Below are 20382 nucleotides of genomic sequence, written 5' to 3' on the forward strand. Positions count from 1 at the left end.
AACCCCAACTGCTCCAGGGGTGGCATATAAATGGCTGACCCTACGCTCTGACCCCAAGCTTCTCTCTCTGTCTGTGTGTCTCATGGAGAGCAAGTTGGGCTATGTGAAAAGACATTGGCAATACTGATTGTACCCATCGGTCATGGTAATAAAGCACCTTGAATTGAATTGAATTGAAAAGACAAATTCCTAATGCAAGAAATTGTATATGGTCAATAAAGTGATCTTATCTTACTTGGTACAGTATCTGCATTGTGGCACTCATCATTGCCGATTCATTATAATCCCAAAATTAAAAAATATTTGAATACATTTAAAAATAAATCAATTAAATTTTCAATCTGAGTAGGTGAGAAAAGATAAATAGCTTAAAAGTGTGCTGCTAATGAAGTGTGTCTTAACATGCAGGTTAACAGGAAGGTACAGTAGAAATGCTTTGTAACTCAGCACACTGGGAGTCTGGCATTGACTACATGCAACACTTTCAGACAGGAAAAAGTGAAATCCGTCATGGATATAAAGATGCAGATACTTATTGCGATTGAAAAAAATGCAGTAAAATAAGTTATGTCCATCTACCCCTTAAAAATATCAAAGAAACATGAATGTTCTAAAACCTTTATTGAACAGAGGAATACATATGAAGTACTGAACCTTTTCCCATTTGCACTTTAAACTGGGTTTACAGGTACTACGAAAAAACAAAAGTACATCTTTGTGTGAGGCTGATTTTGCATTAGCACATGAACAACTTGTAAACCTTTGAAAACTAAAGAAGAAAGAAGGAGATCTGAGCAGCAGATTTAAACTAGACATTGAAGGTATGTCAAGAATGTCTGTCACCACTGGTACCTGAGAAATAATAAATGGACATACTGTATTCCATCAGATCAAATTCACCACAAAAAATAGATGATCAAAGGGAAAAAAAACGTAATTGAGCAACAAGGACTTTGTTTTCATTTTTCTACATTGCATCGCCACAGTGAACAGAATATTTTGAAAGCAAAGGTGGCAAGTTATAGTGACATTACACTTCAATTAAATACGACCATCTTCAAAAACCCACTATCCCACTGCTGTCCTGAACTCTCTAACTTGCTTCAGTAAAACCAACTGAAGAACCAATGCAAAAACTTCTTAAATGCCTCAAAATAAGATTTCCTTTGCTCCTCCTGATGATGTTCATAGTTTTCTTTTTCCCGGTTCATCCGTTCCCAGTCTTTTTTACTCCCTTCTTTTTCATAGTCCTCCTGTTCTTGCTTCTTCCTGTTAATGATGTCTTGAGCTCTCTTAGTCATCCCCTGAGTGATTTCTTCATTTTTCTCCTCCAGCATTCGAATGGCCACCTCCTTCTGCTTCATTTTCTCCTTCTCTTCGACCTCTCCTTCTCTCCTCGCCTTTTCCTTTGCTTCTTCTTGCTGCTCTTCAAGGAGCTCTTGTCAGGGGTTGAAGAAGGGGCGAGAGAATACACACAAGACAATTCTCACCCAGAAATGTCACGGCCGAATGACTTGTTAGGTGTAGAACTTCAGTTGTAATGCAGAACTAAGCAGGAGATATGATTTTGAAATATACAGATGTATCAATCTCATCAATGTCTCTGTAAGCCTGCACCATACTTACACATTTAAGGATGGAGAAGTGCAGAAAGTGATAGATTGACAGGAAAAACATGACAGATTTTGACATTAACAAAACATTCTGAATTGAGCTGCAAAAAGTGAAGTTCTGAAAAAAGCACCAAGAGATACTTAATACCTACATGCTAGCTTCTAATATCCAGTGTCTTGTTCACAAAGATTAAAATGTATAAAAGCTTTAATTGTTTCTGTCTCGAGAGCTATAGTTTCAAAAACTATATCACAGAAATGTTAGTAACACAGAAAAAGTTGGTTTCTTTTTCACTCTCCCTCAGGTCTATAAAAGATAAAACACAAAATTGAAGCTTAATTTGTGGGATATATCTGTATAAAAACAGGTTTGTTAACTTTAGCTCACATTTTGTTTCCGGCAGCCCACTGAAACCATCTCTGGGCCATTTCTTGGGCTGATCCACATCATATGGAACACCAGAGAGGCCAACTAAGCAGCAAATAAGCTTAATAAACAATTAGTTCCACTCCTTGACATCAAATGTTAAGGATGTAAAATATTACAATGTAAAAAATGCTTCTTTCTTACCTTTCACCTCTGCCTGTTGTAACAAAGTATCTGCTTTCTGTATGTTCTTAGAGTAAGAATTAATCTGCTGCAAGAATATGTCCAGAACTTTGCTTGCCTAGACAAAGGAGAAAAACAGTCCCTTTAATACTGTTTTCACTCGTACATCTGTTAGGTCTTTATGGGTCTATGAAGGAACAATGGGAGAGAGACTTTTCTGTCATTTTCAGAATTCTGTTTTCTCTATGATGAGAGAAAGACCTTCAGCTTAATTCAGAGTGTGCTACTTTAGGTAATGGTTTAAGTTTCAAATCAAGAGAGATCTTTAAGGAAAGTCTAAGTATATCTCTAGGCAGGCTTCAGTTTTTAAATGATTCTTAGAATGTTTTGTGTTCCAATTGTAACCAAAGTTTCAATTTTGCTTGTTTAACCTTCTTCATCCAGCCTTTTTTGACACCTGGCAAAGGCTTAACCAAAATGATGTGTTTCCCCTTTCTTATTTTCTGGATTAAACCTTTACAGTACTTATGCCTTTGCAGTCAACAGTCGTTGTTTCAGCTCCTCACTCAAACATTTTACTCCTCTGGGTTCACAACACCAGTATCTTTGATGAAGTTTTCTAGAACTTAAATCTCCTTATAAAATTCTCCTGTGCTCACAATGAAAGAGACACAAGAGTTTTCACTCGTACATCTGTTAGTGTTCTTATTGATTCATGTTGACACAGAAATGTAAAATACCATACCAGGACTTCTCCCTCCACCTTTGCATTGTATTTCTTTACAGTATCTTCTACGTCTGCTGTGAAGTCTCCATATCCCCCTGGTTTGATATAGAAGCCAGAAGTAAGGCGTTCTTTCACAATGCTTTCCAATTCCTTCAGCACTGATGTGCACCTTTTTTCTGACTCAGTCTCAATATTACGGCGTAACTCTTCATACTTTTCTTTCAAGGCTCTCTGAAAGTGGAAAAGACAAATGGCTACAGGTGTCAAGGCACTCTGCATATGGTAATAGTCAGGATAGTTTCCAATCCAACACAAACAGAAAATAGAAAAAAGCCAGCTACAGTCTACATTTGACAGTTTTACAATAGGAGAAAGAATTCAAGTGTTATGTCTGATCATTTAAGTAAAATAGTTTAGGACAGCATAAATGACACAACTACAGTGGATGGGGTGTTTTAAATATTAGATTAATAAAAAAAATAATGGATATAAAGTGTTAAGTTATTCACATATCTTTAGACATAGCTATATATACACATTATGCTTAATAATAGATAATATTGAATTCATAGTTATATATTTTAACATACAGGAAGCTAATTCCTGTATTTTTCATTACCATTCTCAAGTACAATATAGACAGTCTCATTAATTCAAGTCTTTTAGATATCACAATATGGCAGTAAATAAACAAGGCCCATATCCCTGAATTTAGCCAACCTTATTTTCAGTCCAATCAGGATAATTATGTTTTAAATACAACATCTAGAATTCAAATTGGTAATTCAGTGTTGGGAATGTTATTTTAAAACAATAATCAGTTTTGGTTTCTTATGAATCAGCTCAGTATTTTTTGTCTAAGCAGACCATTGCTGTTTTACTCAGTTCATTTAATAATTATACGAAATATTATAATTAATTTATAACACCCAGATTTAGGCCAATCTAAATCTTAAAATGAAGGCCTTAATGCCCCTCTAACCAGAACGGACATTTTTCTATCGTCTACTACAAGAGGACAGCTCCAATCACATACGAAAAGTTTCAGGTAGTAGGTGTGGTTTCTGTCCATCATGGAGTGCTTCAGGAAGATCTCAAGGGACTTGTTGAAGTGCTCAGTGTTCTGTTTAAACAGCTCCTCCAGACTGGTTACAGGGGAGCTGTTCATGTGGCTGGTGTAATATGTCACAGCTTTCTCCACAGCCGCAGAGTTCTCAATATCAGCCAGCCTCTCCACAGCACTCTCCACGCACAGGCGCTGACCATGGCTCAGGGCCTGCACATATGTGTCCACTAAATTGCCCAGCACTGTGAAATCAAGGAAAGACTACATTACCCAAGATGCCAAGAACTTATACTTCTCAAGATCTGAATGTGACATGGTATGTCAAAGCAAAGGAAAACTGCATTACACAGAATTTCCAGACCAGGACAAACTTACTTGTTACACTACATTTTAAGATTAAAAAGAATTACAACAACTGCAATACCATTCAACCGAAACTACTCTTCCATGTACTGTCAGCAGTGTAAATATAAGTGAAATTAAATTGTCCAGCGCTATAAAAGACTTCAAATGCAAGCCTGTCTCTAAAGTTTATTTTAAACTTTTTGTATGACACTGGACACAACTGACAAAATAAGCAGGGAAAAGGATTATATATATTTTTAAAAACTTGCAATAATTTTCTGTGAATAATCTTTACCTTAAATAAAAAGGAACAGTTATTACCCCACCCGTTTGTAAAATTTCAAAATCACAATATACAGGATCAGAGAAAATGATCGTGATGACAGCAATTGGACCACTCTGCAGCCTTTATGTAACCTCACCTCGGCCAGTCACATTATACATTCCATCCACATCTTTTGCTTTTGCTGTGTTATAAACATAACTTGAGAAATTTGCAAACTGTTTAATGAACAGCGGATCCATCTCGTGATCCTGCAGCTCTTCCAGTCTCTTCAGATTGGATGCCATTGTCGGAGTAACAAGTCCAAAGCAGTTCCGGGAAGGGAAGTATTCACGAATGCATCTTCGTAGGTCATTGAACTTTTTAGCTTTCTCATCTGTGTCTGAAATAGAAAAATGAAGAAAAAATGTATACCACTGAGCAATTTTACATTGAGCTTACTTCTTGTGAGTTCTAAGAAAAACAGAAGAAAATGTAGATTTTTCTGACTTCTTCTCCCCCAATAAATACTTTAGAATGAGAATTCATTGGTTGCTTGGACAACTTGGAAAATAATTTTCTGCCCTCAATCCAGGATTAGCTCCCTGGCAAATTAAATTGACTGATCCGCCAACTAAGAACCTAGAACTGTCCTGACTACCAGTTCCTTTCAAGAACTTGCTGTACATTTCGATTTTCAATCCAGAGACTGAATGAGATACAGTGTGGTATACTGAAGCTAAGAATCCAGAAAGATGCAGTAAAGATACGACTAAGCTTTGTGATAGAGGAACTGTGGTTTGCTTCTCTCCTGAGGTGGTTGTATGACACATTGAACCTGAAATACTGGTACTCAAGAAAAAATAAACAGTAACAATTAGTAACATTGCCTTAGGCAATGGAAACTCACCTTTTTTTAACCTCAAAACGTGCTCCAGGTACTGGTCTGCAGTGACTGGCTGGTCATTAATCACCAGATCCAAAGTTAGGTCTCTGAGGGTCCACACAAACTCGGGAAAGAAGGTTATAAAGTCACTCGTGCTGCTGCCACTGGTTTGGGTGTCTTTTTGAATCCACTGAGCAAGCTTAGTAACAAAGCTGGGAGATGTGTTAAGAAACATACATTTCTCTTTGGCTTCACAGTCAACCTTAGAGTTCGGATGATTTCAGTTTTTATCATTTACAAAATCTGCGAAAACACTGGAATTTCTGATAAGGGTCAGACTGCAGAATATGTTCTAAAGAGTGATTTCTTCAGGCTCCACAGCTGAAACGTTGTGTTTCCTTTCTTCCCTTTTTTCAGCATGGAATAAACCTATTACTTGTTCCTTTGTAGCCTACGCATGCTGACACAGCTAAACGTACAAGTTATAATAAGAATCAATAAATAAGGAACCCTGAACAGATCGCTTACACATCACTGGAACACCACTGTTAAATCATGTACTTCACAATGAACTCAAGGATACTGTAGATCTTTTAATGAGTTCTGGTCAATATTTCCCACGCTGTTGTAGACAAACATACTACTGAGAAGAATGCCTAGAGTAAAGATCGAATGATCATTGTCGTCATCTCCCTGCAAGAGAGGAACCATCCTGTAAGAAGCGGTGTTATCATCAGCATAAGCACACAACAGGATCACAGGTTTATTCAGCTGACAGGATCCTTTAATCAGCTGGGTATACTGGAGTAACTGGGAGCAATGCACTTTGCTCAAGGGCACAGGTAAGGTGGTCCAGAGCCCCAGTCATTACTATATACTGACCCCCCTTTTAAATATATTGATCAGGAAAATATTTTTTGCATCACATAACAAAGGTTTCAGTTTCATATTCAAAAAATATTTAAGCAATTGAATTCCTTGGCAACACCTCATGCGCTTGTTTCAATAGCTCTGTAGATCCAGAGTTGTTGATCATTTGCTTGCCTGCTTTGACTTAAAAATTAGGTGGATAGAACTGCTGTTGGAAACACATACCCAACTGTGTTTTTGTTATTTCTGATGAAAACATGAAAACCCACCTTCTCTGGGTCTCCAAAGCCCTCTGTGTCCAGCAGGACCAGTTCGTGATCGGGTTTTGTGGGATGTCTCAAACACCACATCCAAATTCCTTTAGTGTGAGACTGAACAGTAGAACCCAACTGAAAACCTAGGTCAGAAAGGACAAAAAAAATCAGAGCTTTTTCAAAAAAGCAGGTACCAGCAGGGTTCTTGGAGAAAACAAAGACTCAAGGAATAACATCACCAACACTCTCTGCAGAAGACTTCAGCGCAGAAAGACATTAGAGCAACAAACATGCTTTTTACATGGAAGTGACAGTCTCTCAGCCAGCATGACTCCCATTACAGATGGGAGATGCAACTATAGTAGACAACCAGGATGGACAACAGAGTCAGACAAACACAGCAAGACAGCTAACATCGGACAAGGATGGTATCTCGTAATGGCACATGAATGCAGTACAAATTATACACAGCTAGAGTCATGTTCACTGTCCTAGAACCTATTGTACCCTTCATGATCACACTGTTGCTATCCAAATGCTTCAGGAATGAATGTACCAGCAGGTAGCACTATAACATTAATAGATTTTTTCAAAAGTTTTTTTTTCTTCCAACATCATCAGGATGAAGCTAGAAGGATTCACTCTAATTGCATAATATTTTACATATATCAGGCTTCATTGACTGTGCTCCATTTTTAATCCTGATTAACAGCTTTATAGGGAAGGTCCATCCCTCCATCAGATTACCTATATTGACGATGAACTGTAAACTATACTTGTGTTTTCCCATACCCATACAAATTTCTAATGTTTCAACCCACTAATGCTTCTCTATGAAACATACCACATACAGATAAAGACATTTTACAAGTAGGGAGCTGCGTCAGCATGCGTAGGCTGCAAAGGAACAAGTAAAGGTTTATTCCCAGCTGAAAAGAGAAGAAAAGAAACACAACGTTTCAGCTGTGGAGCCTTCTGCAGGTGCAAGAAAGAGAGGAAAGTCAGCAGTTAATAAATCATGGGAGAACAAAAGACAGGAGTGGAGAGGAGGCGGGAGCAGGAGAGAAGCAGAGTGAGCAGTCAGGTGGAGTGAAGTTGAGAGAGGTGTGAAGTCAAAACCTGCAGATGAATAGAGAGGATTAGAAGGAAACGAGTCTCTCAACTACAGTCTGCTTTATTTATTAAAAACTTCCATTGAGATCTCTATTTCTTTTTAAAAAAGCTACCCCTGGGTGGCATTGATGCAGGCAAGACACAGTAAACCACTTGAAGTAGGAGTAATTTGTAGGCAGGCTATGTCGCACATCCTGTTTTTCAATCTGATCATGAGTTCAGGATAAACACCCATGCTCTTACGAAACATCCCATCCCAGGACACAGCATCATCTGTAATGCAAAGCTCCTATTACCATTTGTGGGCGTTGCTTTTGAATTTTTTATTGAAATGTTACAACGCAACTAATTTGCCTTCGATGCAGTACCTGAGTTGTCTAAGCCTGGAGTGGACCCAGGCCTGCCTAGCCCTTGAGATTTGGCCACATCAAGCTTTGACAAATGCTTTCTGAATGATATACTCCTCAAATCAAATTCCCATGCACTGTGTCCACATTAGCCTTAGCCTCTTAAGAGTAAAATTCACTTCAAACTAAAGTAAGAAGTTTGACCCATGTTATGCCATGGAAGCCAAATTATTGCCTGAGCCCACTTCCAATGATCACAGGCTGTCACACAAACACCAGTCTTTAGTTAGCTGGTGGGAAAGGTGCCACACATCCACCCAATGGAAACCTAACATCTAATGGTCCCTTACCTTTCTTCCTGCCAGCTAGTCGGTTCAGTAGGTAGGACTTTCCAGTTCGGGCTGGCCCAGCCACCGCAACAACCACTACTGGCCTATCAATCTCGGACAGCACCCGTAAGGCCTCCTGGTTGACAGAGAGCTTCCCATTCCTATTGATCACGAGCTCCATTGGATTCTCCATCTCTGGCCCAGACTTTAATTCCAAGGTATTGTCACCATTTGTCAGCTAAGGTAAAGAGAGAGATACCCCAATCTGGACACTCAGAACTCACCAGTAAACTTATATAACTAGATAACTAAAAAATGGGTTGAGACATTTGTGTCCCGGTTAACCAGTCCTAAGCCACTAGTAATAGTAGTTACTAGTCCAGCAAAATTTGATGGGACCTGAATGAAGTAATGTGAACAAGGTTCAGGTTGTCAGTAGATTGGTCATCCTTTGTCAGTTTGGTCATGATATTATAAATCAGTATGTTGGCTTATAAAACTTTTTAGAATTTACAGTAGCAAACCTTAAGATAAACTTGATATTTTAGGTCACATTGTAAATGTCACTTTTTTTTTCTACATGCCTCTGTGTGAAACTATTCACACAAATACCTTGAAGATGGTGATGATGCACAATCCTCCTATAAATTTGTAGAAACTTAATTGATTCATTTTATTTTCCAGTCCATGTTTACTAATTCAATGCATGCGTAGGCTGCAAAATAACAAGTAATAGGTTTATTCCATGCTGAAAAGAGAAGAAAGAAAACACAATGTTTTGGCTATGAAGCCTACTTCAGGTGTCACACTTCAGGTGTTAGAAGGCTCCACAGCCGAAATATTGTGTTTTCTTTCTTCTCTTTTCAGCATGGAATAAACCTTTTACTTGTTCCTTTGAAGGGAGAAGTTAACATGCTTCCAGATTTCGGCTTCCAGGTCTGTGACTCAACTGGACCAGGGCTGGACTCTCCTGTAACATACTCTGTTAACTGAACGCATACCAGATTGTTTTTCTGTGTATGTATTTGGAATTTCTCACAACAAATCTTCCATGTGCTTTCCTCACTCACCGTCTCCCCCTGATCTGTGCAAGACTTCTCTTCTGCTTCCCTGGAGCAAGTAGCCAGGAAGGGGAAAGTGTGGAATGACGAGGATCCCAGCACAGATACCAGGAGGGAGCAGAGCTGAAAAACACTCCCTGAAGTCAGTACAGCTCACCCTGATTTCAAGATTTATCTTTCGACATCAACAAAAACACTTTTTGAACAGTCCACGCATTCATGATTAAAGTTCCTAACACTGAATTTCACATTTAAATGTGGTTGATAGTAATTAATAGTAATTCCTGGGGCACCATCTGCGTGGAGTTTGCATGTTCTCCCCCAGTCCGTTTTGGTTTCTTCTGGGTGCTCTGGTTTCCTCCCCCAGTCCAAAGACATACTGGTAGGGTAACTGGCTTCTGGGAAAGTTGGCCCTGGCGTGAGTGTGCATGTTTGTGTCTGGCTGGTCTGTGATGGACTGGCATCCTATCTAGGGTGTATCCTGCCTTGCACCCATTGCCTGCTGGAGTAGCGTCCGGCTTCCCCCACAGATCTGTACTGGGTAAAGTGGTTTAGAAAATGGATAAATGAATGATTAGCAGTGATTAGTAGTGGTATTTGTACAATTGAATGCACCTACTTACTGAGTATTTGTATAATTTATTTATGAATGAATTAAAACTGAGAGAAACATTAGAAATCTTTCACTGTCAGTCCCTCATGTTTTTATACATCATTAATTTACTTTCCAGCTATACAGTATAAGACTGAAAGGGTTTCATGTCTGAAGTACAAGCTTACTCTTCAAAGGTAAATTCAATCTGTATAGTTTATTCAGATAATGACGCATGCCCAGCTTCTAGACATGACAGTCATGATCTATGAAACAGAGAAGGTGCATGAGATGTATTCACACGGATTTCTGGAATTGGGTTTTTCGGAAAGTGTATCTAATAAAGGAATCGTGTGTAATTGGAACAGATCTTGAGAATCTGATTGGGTAGGTCATGAAAAGTTACCACATTACCAGTTTCTCGCTCCTCAGATACAGCAGGTTTCTGACTACCTAAATCAATTATTATTTTAACACGGAAGACATATTTCACACACAGGTCTTTAATGTTTCATGTTCACGTGTCCAGCTACTGTAAACTTCCGTGCGTCAGTTTAACACGTAGAAATTGTCTTACAGGTTTACAAGCGAGCGTGTATCTCGTACAAAACAAGCAGAAACGAAATTTCGAATGGGAAATTGAAAGTTTTCTTTTTTCTGTAAATTTCAAGACTTCCAAACATAGGGATACAAAAATATGACTGAGATGCAAAATATTAATTTCTATTGAGGTAACTCTGCACCAATCTCAAAGTTGTTTTGTTGTTGTTTTTTTTGTAAATGGCAGCAAGGTGAATCATTATTGGAGTTACAATTTTTAGGAATGAATGAGAAAACTTCATTATCACAATGTCCAGTCAAGAGTGGTCCTTTGTCTCCATTCATTTTCTCCGGAAAACTCTCTGGTGACGAAACCTGCACGCGCATCTTTTCTAAAGCATCAGTCGGGAAATCGAAACTTAACTCGCCTTAAAACTGAGCTCGCAACAGTCAGTGCATAACGTGTTTTTATCTATTGTTATTCTTTAACTAAAACGATCAGGACTGGTTTATTAAGTCAAATGAATTTTATATAAAATAGGCGATGGTAACTGTTATGTAACAGTTTAGAATCCGGTATAATTAGTATTGAAATAAATTCTTCACATCTACAGTACGTGTCGCTCTGTGTTACAGAAATCCCAAAGCACCTTCATCAATCAATCACATAATAGGACCGACTTCATCCACACCTGAAGTACAGCTCCCACTCGATTAATCCCACTACATAGAAAGTCACGATTATCAAGTGATACATATTTTAGAATTCACAGAACTTTGGAAAGGTCAGGTTTTAAAAGCCCAGAGTAATTACAGTTATGTACAGTATGCCTAAAACAGACCCAAGCTGTTATTTTGTAAAAACACTGCCATGGACACGAAAGTATTCAAAAGGATACCTCACATGTGCCCCGACATATAGTGATTAATAGTAAAGATATTACTAAAGGTTGTAATCGATATTAATTAAATAACCTTACCAGCAGAAATCCAGTTTCATAGTGCATCTTTCTCGCTTTCAATTTTTAACACCTCCACCAGACAGCCACAACGGAGTAACACGATGAACAAACAAATGAGAAAAGTGCCTCAGTACCGGATTTTCAAGTCAGACCTGCGGCTGCAAGGCGTGAACTGACATTGCCTCTGGCGCTCGTCACTGCTGTAATCCGATCTCACCCAAGAACTGCTTGGTCATTACTATTTTCGGGGAAATGTTTGTTATCACATGCTATTTGTTAATATAAGAAAATACTTTTACAGCAATTTTAAAGGCTTTTAACTGTACAGTTGGTTTTGGTTTGAGTTAAAGGAGAAACTCATCACTCTTTATGAGTTCCTTTATTCCACTGAAGAACCTAGGTTTTTATGTCGTTAACCTGTGATGACCATGAGTTTGTTCTTCCCGGAACCCTGACACAAACTTTTATATACAACATATGACATCAAAACATACATCCAAGGCATTTAATTAATAAATGAAAAAGACAGGAAAGACTACAGCCTAGAGATAGTTGTTAAAAAGCAGGGATGGAGGGAAGTGTCAGGGGGCGCTGTAGTCGACAGCGGTAAGACGATTATTTTTGCTCTTCTCTTTTTTTTTTTAAGAATGAAACGACGAGGAAATTAAAACAAGGAAAAGAAGAGCTGTTGACATTTTTCTGGCGTCAAAATCAAGTGATAAACTGAATGCCTTAATGGTCTGTCGCTACGGTTATTCTTTTGTCTGAGCATTTCACTGAAACCGTTCACGGCGTCTTGTGTCCTGCTGTACACACTGCTGTAGCCTTGCTTTGCTACAGCTACAGTACTGCTTGCTCCTGATTTACAAGAATTGCACTGCTACAACAGTACTGCTAAGCCGTTAACAGTTCGTACTGTAGATCGTATTTTAGACTGGACTGCGGACTCGCAATGAACTGTCCGGCTTCGGAAATGGGCGAGATCATTAAGTCGCAGAGGAGTGACAGCTATCCTTCTCCTGTCCAAAACAAGGATCAAGATGTCATCAGGGCCGACGCGCTTCTCAAAGCCATTATGTCGGAGCTTATCGACAGCAAATTCGCTGTTTTCCAAGTCAAAATGGACGAGAACGGCGAGGAGATGGCGAACCTGAGGCTCCGGGTGGAAATCGCCGAGAGCGAGCTGAGCGCACTGCGGGGATACATCTTGACTTCCGCGGACAAGGCAGCGGCGCTACGTGTGCCCTCATCCTCCAGGAGCCGCGTCGGCAGCCCGAAGAGAGACCTGCGCACCAGGAGAGTGCTGTCGGCGAAGTCGCTCGCAGGAAAGCTCGCCTCTTCCATACCCGCACCCCAGACTGGGGACAGTCCTCCGCGGGCAACCCCAAACTGTCAGACTGAGGCTCTGTGGGAAAATCACACACCGACCTCCCGGGGCGAGAACAGGGGTGTCCCCGCTCCCAGCCTGGAAACGGAGAAAGGTGAAATTGTTTTCAATTCAGCATCACTAATGTAAAAAATCCTGTATTGTTCTGCAGATTTTTAATGAACAATTTCATGTAATTCCCTACGGGTTTCTTTTCAAAGCAGTCTAGATTTTAAAGTGGCTCTTATCTGAGTAAATATCTTAAACGCTCTAAACATTATTTTAAAGTGCCTAAAATATTTACCATTCAGCTGATCCAAGTGAAAGTGTGATAAGCCAGATTTGTTTTAGTAAACACTGCGTATAATGTGACTGCATAATTTATAATATAGTTACGACTGTTATATATTATTTAGCAACATTATATAAGATAACTCATATGATGTATACGTAAAGCCTAAAAGGAGTTCAAATGAAATATTCTCGGAGAAAGTAAAAACTAAGGGAAATACATTTTAATACTGTAAGTAATACAATTATCGGTCTTCATTTCTGAGGAGTAACTTTTCACGTGCTTTGATATTATGGCAAGCCGGGTCATACCTACCGATCAGAGGACCACAGAAAATCGGTTTTCTGATGTCATGTGAGCATTTTTGTGTAAATGTACAAGTAGTTCCAAATTGTAATAAAAACATCAGATGTCTAAATTAGCATAATGAACGACATCCTGCAAAATCCTCGAAGCGAAAACGATCGTGATCCGTTTTCACGCAGAAGACTTGAGTTGATATCAGATGACGTTTAGCTTGTGTATACATCCTGGACATGCACCGTTCTACTCCCTGCCTGCCTTCCTGACAACCAGCAGCTGTTTGTTAGGCTGCAACAGAGGCAGAACCCTCAGCATTGTCTTGTGACCTTTCGCTTCTGTGTGTAAGCAGGTCTGCATTCCCAAGAGGACACGAGCAGAGAAGCAGCTCCAAAACAAGAAAAGAAGTGGATACCTTTTGCCAAAGGCAACACGTTTCCCCAGATAACGAGAATCCAAGGAAACGGAGACCAGGGACCCAGGGAGAGGTGCGGAGAGGATCAGGAGTCAGTGCCATGCAGCGTGAAGGAAGAAGATGCCGAGATGGATCTGAACATCATACAGGTCCCAGTGCTGGAATCGGGATCGGAATCGGCTGACGAGCTCGGCATCTCCCAGCCTGTGTGTGAAGGAGATGCTTCTCCACTGGATTCTGCCTTCTTCCTCGGGAACGGGACTGCTGCTGGAGCCGTGATTCCACGGAAGCAGATGGGAAGTCCCACTGCAGGGTGCCCCAGAAACAGTGGCGTGTCCCAGGGGGACCCCCGTCTGGATTGTGTGTCTGGCTGCGACGAAATGGGGCGTCTGGTGAGGGAGCTGTCCTGCCAGGATCCCGCGACACAGGATGGTGGTCCTATATCCTTGCCAGCTGCAGATGGTGGAGCAAGTGAGTACGCAAGCAGTCATGATGAGTGTCCCCCCGCGCCTGCTGGGGTTTGATTCCTGTCTCTCGCTGACTCCGAGCACGTGGGGCTTCACTAGAGAGTGGATAACTCCGCCAAGCCGAAAGATCAGTCCACTGCCCTGGGAGAGTTTTACATTGCCTAGATTTCTGAAGCAGGTGATGTCACTTCTGTAACTGGATCAGCGCATTGAGCCCCGTTGCTCTTCCCCTCTAAATTCCTCCCTTGCTCTGCAGCAAAATCAGCCAGAGAAATCCAAGTCACAGCACCCCCTACTACATAGACTCTGGGCACACAGAGCTTCACTTCCTAGACAGCAGATAACTCCTCTACAGTAAAAGACCAGGTCCTGTACTGCCTAGATTTGAGAGGGTGTGACATCACAGCTATAACACGCTCAGTGCGCTGAGCCCTGTTACACAGAAATCAGGAAGCTGTTAGCCACCTGCACAGATATTTAAGCTGACAGCCGTATACAGAAGGCGTTGTCCTTCTCTGCAGGCAACTCACATTTTTGCTGAGAAAGTAAATAACATGGAATGTGACAAAAATTCTAAGTTACTGCTTGAACTGCCACCAGGAACTCTGACATCTGTCTGCCTAGATAAAGTAGGCAGGCAGTGTGATGATATAATTAAAAGTGGAATAAAGAAAACAAATATCTCTAGCTATTAATGTGTATTATGTGTTTCTGGTTCTTTCATGGTGATAAAATCACAGAAAAAGGTGAGAATGGGACTATATGAGAATATACTGTACACCGAGTAAAAGTCAACACTAACGCTGGCTAGTTAAAAATTCAGAGCTGAGCTCAAGATACAAGATATGAGAGCAGAATATTCTGAACAGTTACAGAGAAGGTAAGCGAAAATGTCCAGGCTTGACCTACAGAGAAGCCCTCAGGAGAGTTGAAGAATTATAATGTGTAAAGTAATTTGCCTGAGTTGCTATTAGATAACGCCTGTCTGGTTCTCCTTCTTCCATCACGTTTCAGAAGTGGAAACGGATCAGTGCCTGGAGGTACCTATCAAGGAAGCACCGTCTGATCAGCAAGAACAGAATCTGTCGCCCGAGACAGGCAGCAGCCCTCACCCTGCTCCTGCCCCCTTCTCCAGACAGCTGTCCCCCTCTGCCTCCGTCCCGTGGAACTACGGTCTCCAGCCCTACCAGCCCGTCCCCAACGTGTCTGCCCTTTCCTTGCTCCCCTCCATGATTTTACCCTCCGGAAAATACTCCGGAGCGGGGGCCGGCTCGCAGCAGCCCGCGGAGCCCACACAGTGCCAGGCGGATGGTGGCGGTAATGCAGGCACGGCTGGCGTGCTGCGAAACCTCCAGCACGTGTACGCAGGCGAGAGCTTCTGGCGCCAGGACTTGAATCCGTCACAGCACTGCAACAAGCCCTGGACGCCCGGCGTTGCGGGGGCGTCGGGAGAGGCCTATCTCTGCACCGAGTGCGGGAGGACCTTTAACCTCTTGGGCAACCTCAAAGCCCACCAGAGGCTCCACGCCGGCGACGGGAGGAGGCGGGACCTCTCCGCTGAGGACCTGGATGAGCCCGGGAACGCCCAGAAGCCGGCGTACCGCTGTACTGAATGCGGGAGAGGGTTCGGTCACTACCGTAGCCTCCAGCGCCACTGGAAGACCCACACTGGGGAGAGGCCCTATCACTGCGGGGAATGTGGCAAGGACTTCCACCTCCTGGAGTCCCTGAAGGCCCATCAGAGGATCCACACGGGGGAACGGCCGCACGTCTGTGCTGAGTGCGGGAAGAGGTTCAGCGAAGTCCAGAACCTGCGGGTCCACATGCGGATCCACTCGGGGGAAACTCCCTACCCCTGCGCCCAGTGTGGGAAAAGCTTCCGCCAGTTCCAGCACCTCAAGAGGCACCGTCTTGTGCATGCCAAGCCTCCCCTGCCCCTGGGTGCCCGAGTAGGGGTTCATGAATGAGAGCCTGCCCTCTGGGAGCTTGCGTTGGGCCAACCCCCAGATACGCCCTCTGGGAGGAAGAAAACATTGTAGCCCCCAGGAGTTAGCAAGTGAACAGAAAGTAATGTGTTGGTTAACTTTATAAACTCCTTTTCTCTAGTGCAGGGAAGTTACCGTTACCTGTTAAAGATCCTCAAGGACATGAGAGAGACTAGGGAACCGCCTTCAGCCCATCACACACGTATGCTTTTCACTAGTGTTTTAGCTTTGAAGTTGCACATTTCCTGAAATATTTAAGACCAAACCTTGATCCATCCGTACCCTGCAGATCCATTTCTCTATGGGTCTCTGAGCCGGAAGACAGGGATGTGTCTGAGAAACAGAGCAGTTGTGAAGCCAGCAGATGAAGGACTGTTGGGGCAGACTTGCACAGTTTCATTCTCGGAACAGCTGGGACTCTGCAGGAATTTTATTTTCCTCCCGTATCTGAAGATCTCTCTCACTTCTTCGACCTGCCCTGTCATAGTCACACACATGATCATTGTCCCCACTCTGCATCTACTGGCGTGCCTCGTCAGTGCCCTGTCCGGATGGACTGTGGCCCTGGAAGACGATTCACTCTATGCATGTTACGAATTGTAACTTGCATGAATTGAGCACATCGGAGGTAGAAATGAGCGTATTTAATTAACTAAAACATACAAAATCCACGTAGAGGAAATGACCTGCCATCACTCCACTGTCTATGATTATGGAACCAGACTAGGCTGTTTGGCTGCTTGAACTGGAACATCCTTATAATGAGCTGCCAGAGCTAAAAAACCAGCAAACCTGCATGCTGCTCTCCTTTCAGCTACCTATTCTAATACTTTTAATATTGTTGTTTTTTTTTAATATTACACTATTGTCACTCTGTGGATCTGAAACCTGGAATGAAAACAAAGTGCATTTTCTTTTGAAATGAACCAAGCAGTGGAACTCATCCAGCAGAGGTGTTCATGTGGAGTGAAGGATACTGTATGTCCTTTCACAGGATTCACTGGATTGCTTGTTGCAATCCAGACTAAATCACATCCACGTCCCCCTCTTATGTGATTGAGATTAGGTGTGATAATCCAGGACCACACAGCAGACACGCCTGCTATGTACCCACAGAGCCATGCATCACTCTGTACTGCCGTGTCTATCCTCCAAATTCAATTTAAAGCGCACATTCTGGGGTTCCTACATTCCTACTGTCTCTAAAGCTGATCTAGTAAGAAACAACTAGTCATTCTTTTTGCACTGCAAACATCTTGACTTTTGTTTGGAGTTTATCTCACTCAATGTTTGATATTTGCTTGCATGCACTGTGGTTTTAGTTCAGGGTGTGTGGCAGGTCATTAGTGTTGTGTTGAAGGTCGTAATCGGTCTCAGTCCCTTCAGATGTGTTGGTGCATAGACCTCTAAAAAAGGCAAAGCAACCAATCTTGTGAAACTCTTAAAAGTAGTCACAACAAGACACGGCTTTATTATTAGTACAGACCGCTGCCTTTCAACAGAAAAGTCAAACCACTTCTGATTTAAAAGACATCTTCTTCATTGGGATACCTAGAGGATTAGGCCATGCTACACCTACGGTACATATTACAGAAGTCATTTTGAAAATGACAGCTTTTCACTAAGGTTTTTAGTCTAGGATAACCTAGACAAAGACAAAAAGTATGTTAAACAGTTGTAGTAATGGATGGAGAAGTAAAACTATATTTACTATAGCATTAAAAAAGCCCATCCCTTACAAATGCAACAAATTCAAAGTTACTCTCAAGATCAAGATCATTTTTGCTGCAGGTGCACTAACAATATATGGGATAGACATGCCGTTGGTAAAGTCAATAACAGGGGGTTTACTGTGGGAGTCACAGGCTAGTAGAATGTCTGGCCTTCAACGCAAGCTGCACATCTGCGTGTTTCATGACAGATTGCAGATGCTGTCTTGTTGGACTCTGTCCCAGTCCTCTCACAGCCTAGACAAGCTTGCGCCTTCTCAGCGGTCTTTGAGACCCGAATGCTACGTGTTCAAAGGGGCTCAAGACTGGTGTACAAGCAGCATGAGGACATGTGCTGTCCTCCTGGACTGCAGTCACTCATATCAGGAGGGGCCCAAAAGGAGGGCAGCAAGTGAGATCCCCGGACTTCATCAGTGTAGTGTTGTGCAGTCAGGTTGCCAACAAGCACTCCAGGTTCTGTAGAGGTGAGCCACTCCTGCCTAGACCATCACACTTGGACCTCTCCATTGATTTTGGTGAGGTATTGTGGCTCGTGTTCTCCCGGATTGTGGCTGCTCATTGATAGGTTGTGTTTGGCTGCAACATCTTGTCATCTAGGTGAGGCGTGTTAGCTCCTTTTTGAGTTTTGCTTTCTTGATCTCCAGGTTAAATCACCTAATCACAGGTGCTCTGTCATTTTTCTGCACATGAACACATGCACGGGGTGATACAGGTAAAGGCTTATTCCATGTTGAAAGGAAAAGAAAAGCGATGCAGTGTTTCAGGCTTCTTAAAAAAGGCTTCACAGATGAAATATTGTTATTTACCTTTCAGCGTGGAATTAACCTTTACCTGTTTTTTTGCAGCCTACGCATGCTGACATAGCTACCTACTTGACATTCATGGAGTGATATGTTTCTTTTGATGTTTCGTGTATATTTTTTCAGACACCTATTTCATGCTGCTGATTAAAGTTCCATTTTCAGACTGTGGTGTGAAGTGAGTGGTCGGCTTCACAAACTTATACCTTAGAAGTTACAAGTGTGGGACTTACTTAATTTGGCCCAGGTCAATTTAGAGAGTGCAGCAGATGTTGAATGTAAATAGCCAGTCTGAAGCTTTAGATATAATAAATCAACCATTTAAGTTCCTTATTTAAAACACAAATTGAACCCTATAGTCCATGCAGCACTGGAATGACTGTGCTTTACATCGGATTTTTTTTCAAGCGGGCCCTGAAGGAACACTCGGTTAGTTTTCATTCCGGCTGAGCTCTAATTTCCAGTGCTAACTGATGGCGGAATCTCAGAAACAGGTACAGAGCTGATACCAATTATAAATCCCGTTTGACTCTTGAGAGCTGAAAGCAAATTTACAAGCATGCCCCAGATAGAAAACTAAAATCAATTAGCCTGTGATTAAGAATTCAAATGGAGCAAAAACCAGAAGACATCGGTTTTGGCTCTTCCAGGACCACGGCTGGCAATCACTGGCGTATGTCATTAGCCTGCTGTAACAGAGTGAGTCCTAGTGGCCGTGCACAGCTGCCCAGGTGCAGCCTGGGTAGTGTAGGCTGGGAGCCTGCAGCATTTCATGTGGCCTCTAAGGGCCACCAAAACCAATTTGAGAAAACTATTTTTTACATCAGCTGTCTGCACTGATTTGCTTCTTCATCTCTTTTTCAAATCTATCATTACTACAATATTTATTTATTATGGCAAATAAGCAGAAACCACACCATAACATATAGTATAATCTGAAGATCTACTGTATAAGAAAAACAACATCCGGGTGTCATTATCCAATACTTCTTGGGGGTTCGTGTGACTGCTTTACTTTTTTGAGGTATAATCTGTTAACTCTGTTACAGTTTGGTAATTAATAAAGAAGAATCTTGAAACCCTGTTTTCTTTCACCTTATTTTGATAAATGTACTAAAAGTGGCTAACAAGGTGGCTACCAGAATCCAGCCCGTGAAATGATCTAAAGCAGACAAAAGCATGTACAGCTGCTGGTATTTTCCCCAGATTACTCTGTTTCTCACTTGAACAGAAGTTATATTTTGTATGACTAGTTTAAGAAATCCCTTTCAAGAACCTGAATTGCTCATCTTCAACATGAAATTAAATGATACACAATTTTAATGAAATAACTTAGACATATAACTGTGTAAAGCTTCTTATTTACCTTATTAAGTTGCCCCCCCTGGGATGAATTAAGTATTTTAAAATGAATTTACACAGTATGTAAAGCATGTAAATGATTAAGTATGTTAATCATTGATAAATCATCATTAAACAAAGTCGCGTTTATTTTCTCTCTGGCTCTAGG

General features: G+C 41.6%; 2 protein-coding genes across 3 annotated transcripts; one reads left to right on the forward strand and one right to left on the reverse strand.

Moving 5' to 3' along the window:
- Positions 1-605: 605 nt before the first annotated feature.
- Positions 606-11679, reverse strand: LOC148839252 (guanylate-binding protein 1-like). 2 transcript variants are annotated; one of them, XM_088930699.1, is made up of 11 exons: positions 11536-11677; positions 9433-9546; positions 8384-8600; positions 6589-6716; positions 6033-6142; positions 5474-5661; positions 4724-4966; positions 3927-4198; positions 2909-3121; positions 2185-2281; positions 606-1438 (listed from the first exon to the last, which is right to left on the reverse strand). In XM_088930699.1, the coding sequence occupies exons 1-11, from the start codon at positions 11560-11562 to the stop codon at positions 1104-1106; spliced, it is 1944 nt and encodes a 647-aa protein (XP_088786825.1). In that variant the 5' UTR covers positions 11563-11677; the 3' UTR covers positions 606-1103. The 2 variants fall into 2 exon arrangements, with proteins under 2 accessions (XP_088786825.1, XP_088786835.1); XM_088930709.1 differs by having other exon boundaries at positions 1411-1548; positions 11536-11679.
- A 106-nt stretch (positions 11680-11785) lies between these two features.
- On the forward strand, positions 11786-19951 carry LOC148839253 (uncharacterized). The gene is made up of 3 exons (XM_088930676.1): positions 11786-12998; positions 13828-14361; positions 15372-19951. Exons 1-3 carry the CDS (start codon positions 12470-12472, stop codon positions 16322-16324), a joined length of 2016 nt encoding a protein of 671 aa, XP_088786802.1. The 5' UTR covers positions 11786-12469; the 3' UTR covers positions 16325-19951.
- Positions 19952-20382: the final 431 nt, after the last annotated feature.

This window comes from Atractosteus spatula, chromosome 2 (assembly GCF_055471065.1).
Source record: "Atractosteus spatula isolate fAtrSpa1 chromosome 2, fAtrSpa1.hap1, whole genome shotgun sequence".
NCBI lineage: Eukaryota > Metazoa > Chordata > Actinopteri > Semionotiformes > Lepisosteidae > Atractosteus > Atractosteus spatula.

Excerpts from the sequence above, each read along its gene's own strand:
- LOC148839253 (XM_088930676.1), top strand. The coding sequence starts at position 12,470 with ATGAACTGTCCGGCTTCGGAAATGGGCGAGATCATTAAGTCGCAGAGG. Across the intron at positions 12,999-13,827 it reads CAGCCTGGAAACGGAGAAAG|GTCTGCATTCCCAAGAGGAC; the intron begins GTGAAATTGTTT and ends GTGTGTAAGCAG. Across the intron at positions 14,362-15,371 it reads AGCTGCAGATGGTGGAGCAA|AAGTGGAAACGGATCAGTGC; the intron begins GTGAGTACGCAA and ends ATCACGTTTCAG.
- LOC148839252 (XM_088930699.1), bottom strand. The coding sequence starts at position 11,562 with ATGCACTATGAAACTGGATTTCTGCTG. Across the intron at positions 8,601-9,432 it reads GCACAGATCAGGGGGAGACG|CTGACAAATGGTGACAATAC; the intron begins GTGAGTGAGGAA and ends TCTTTACCTTAG. Across the intron at positions 6,143-6,588 it reads GCTTTGGAGACCCAGAGAAG|GGAGATGACGACAATGATCA; the intron begins GTGGGTTTTCAT and ends CCTCTCTTGCAG.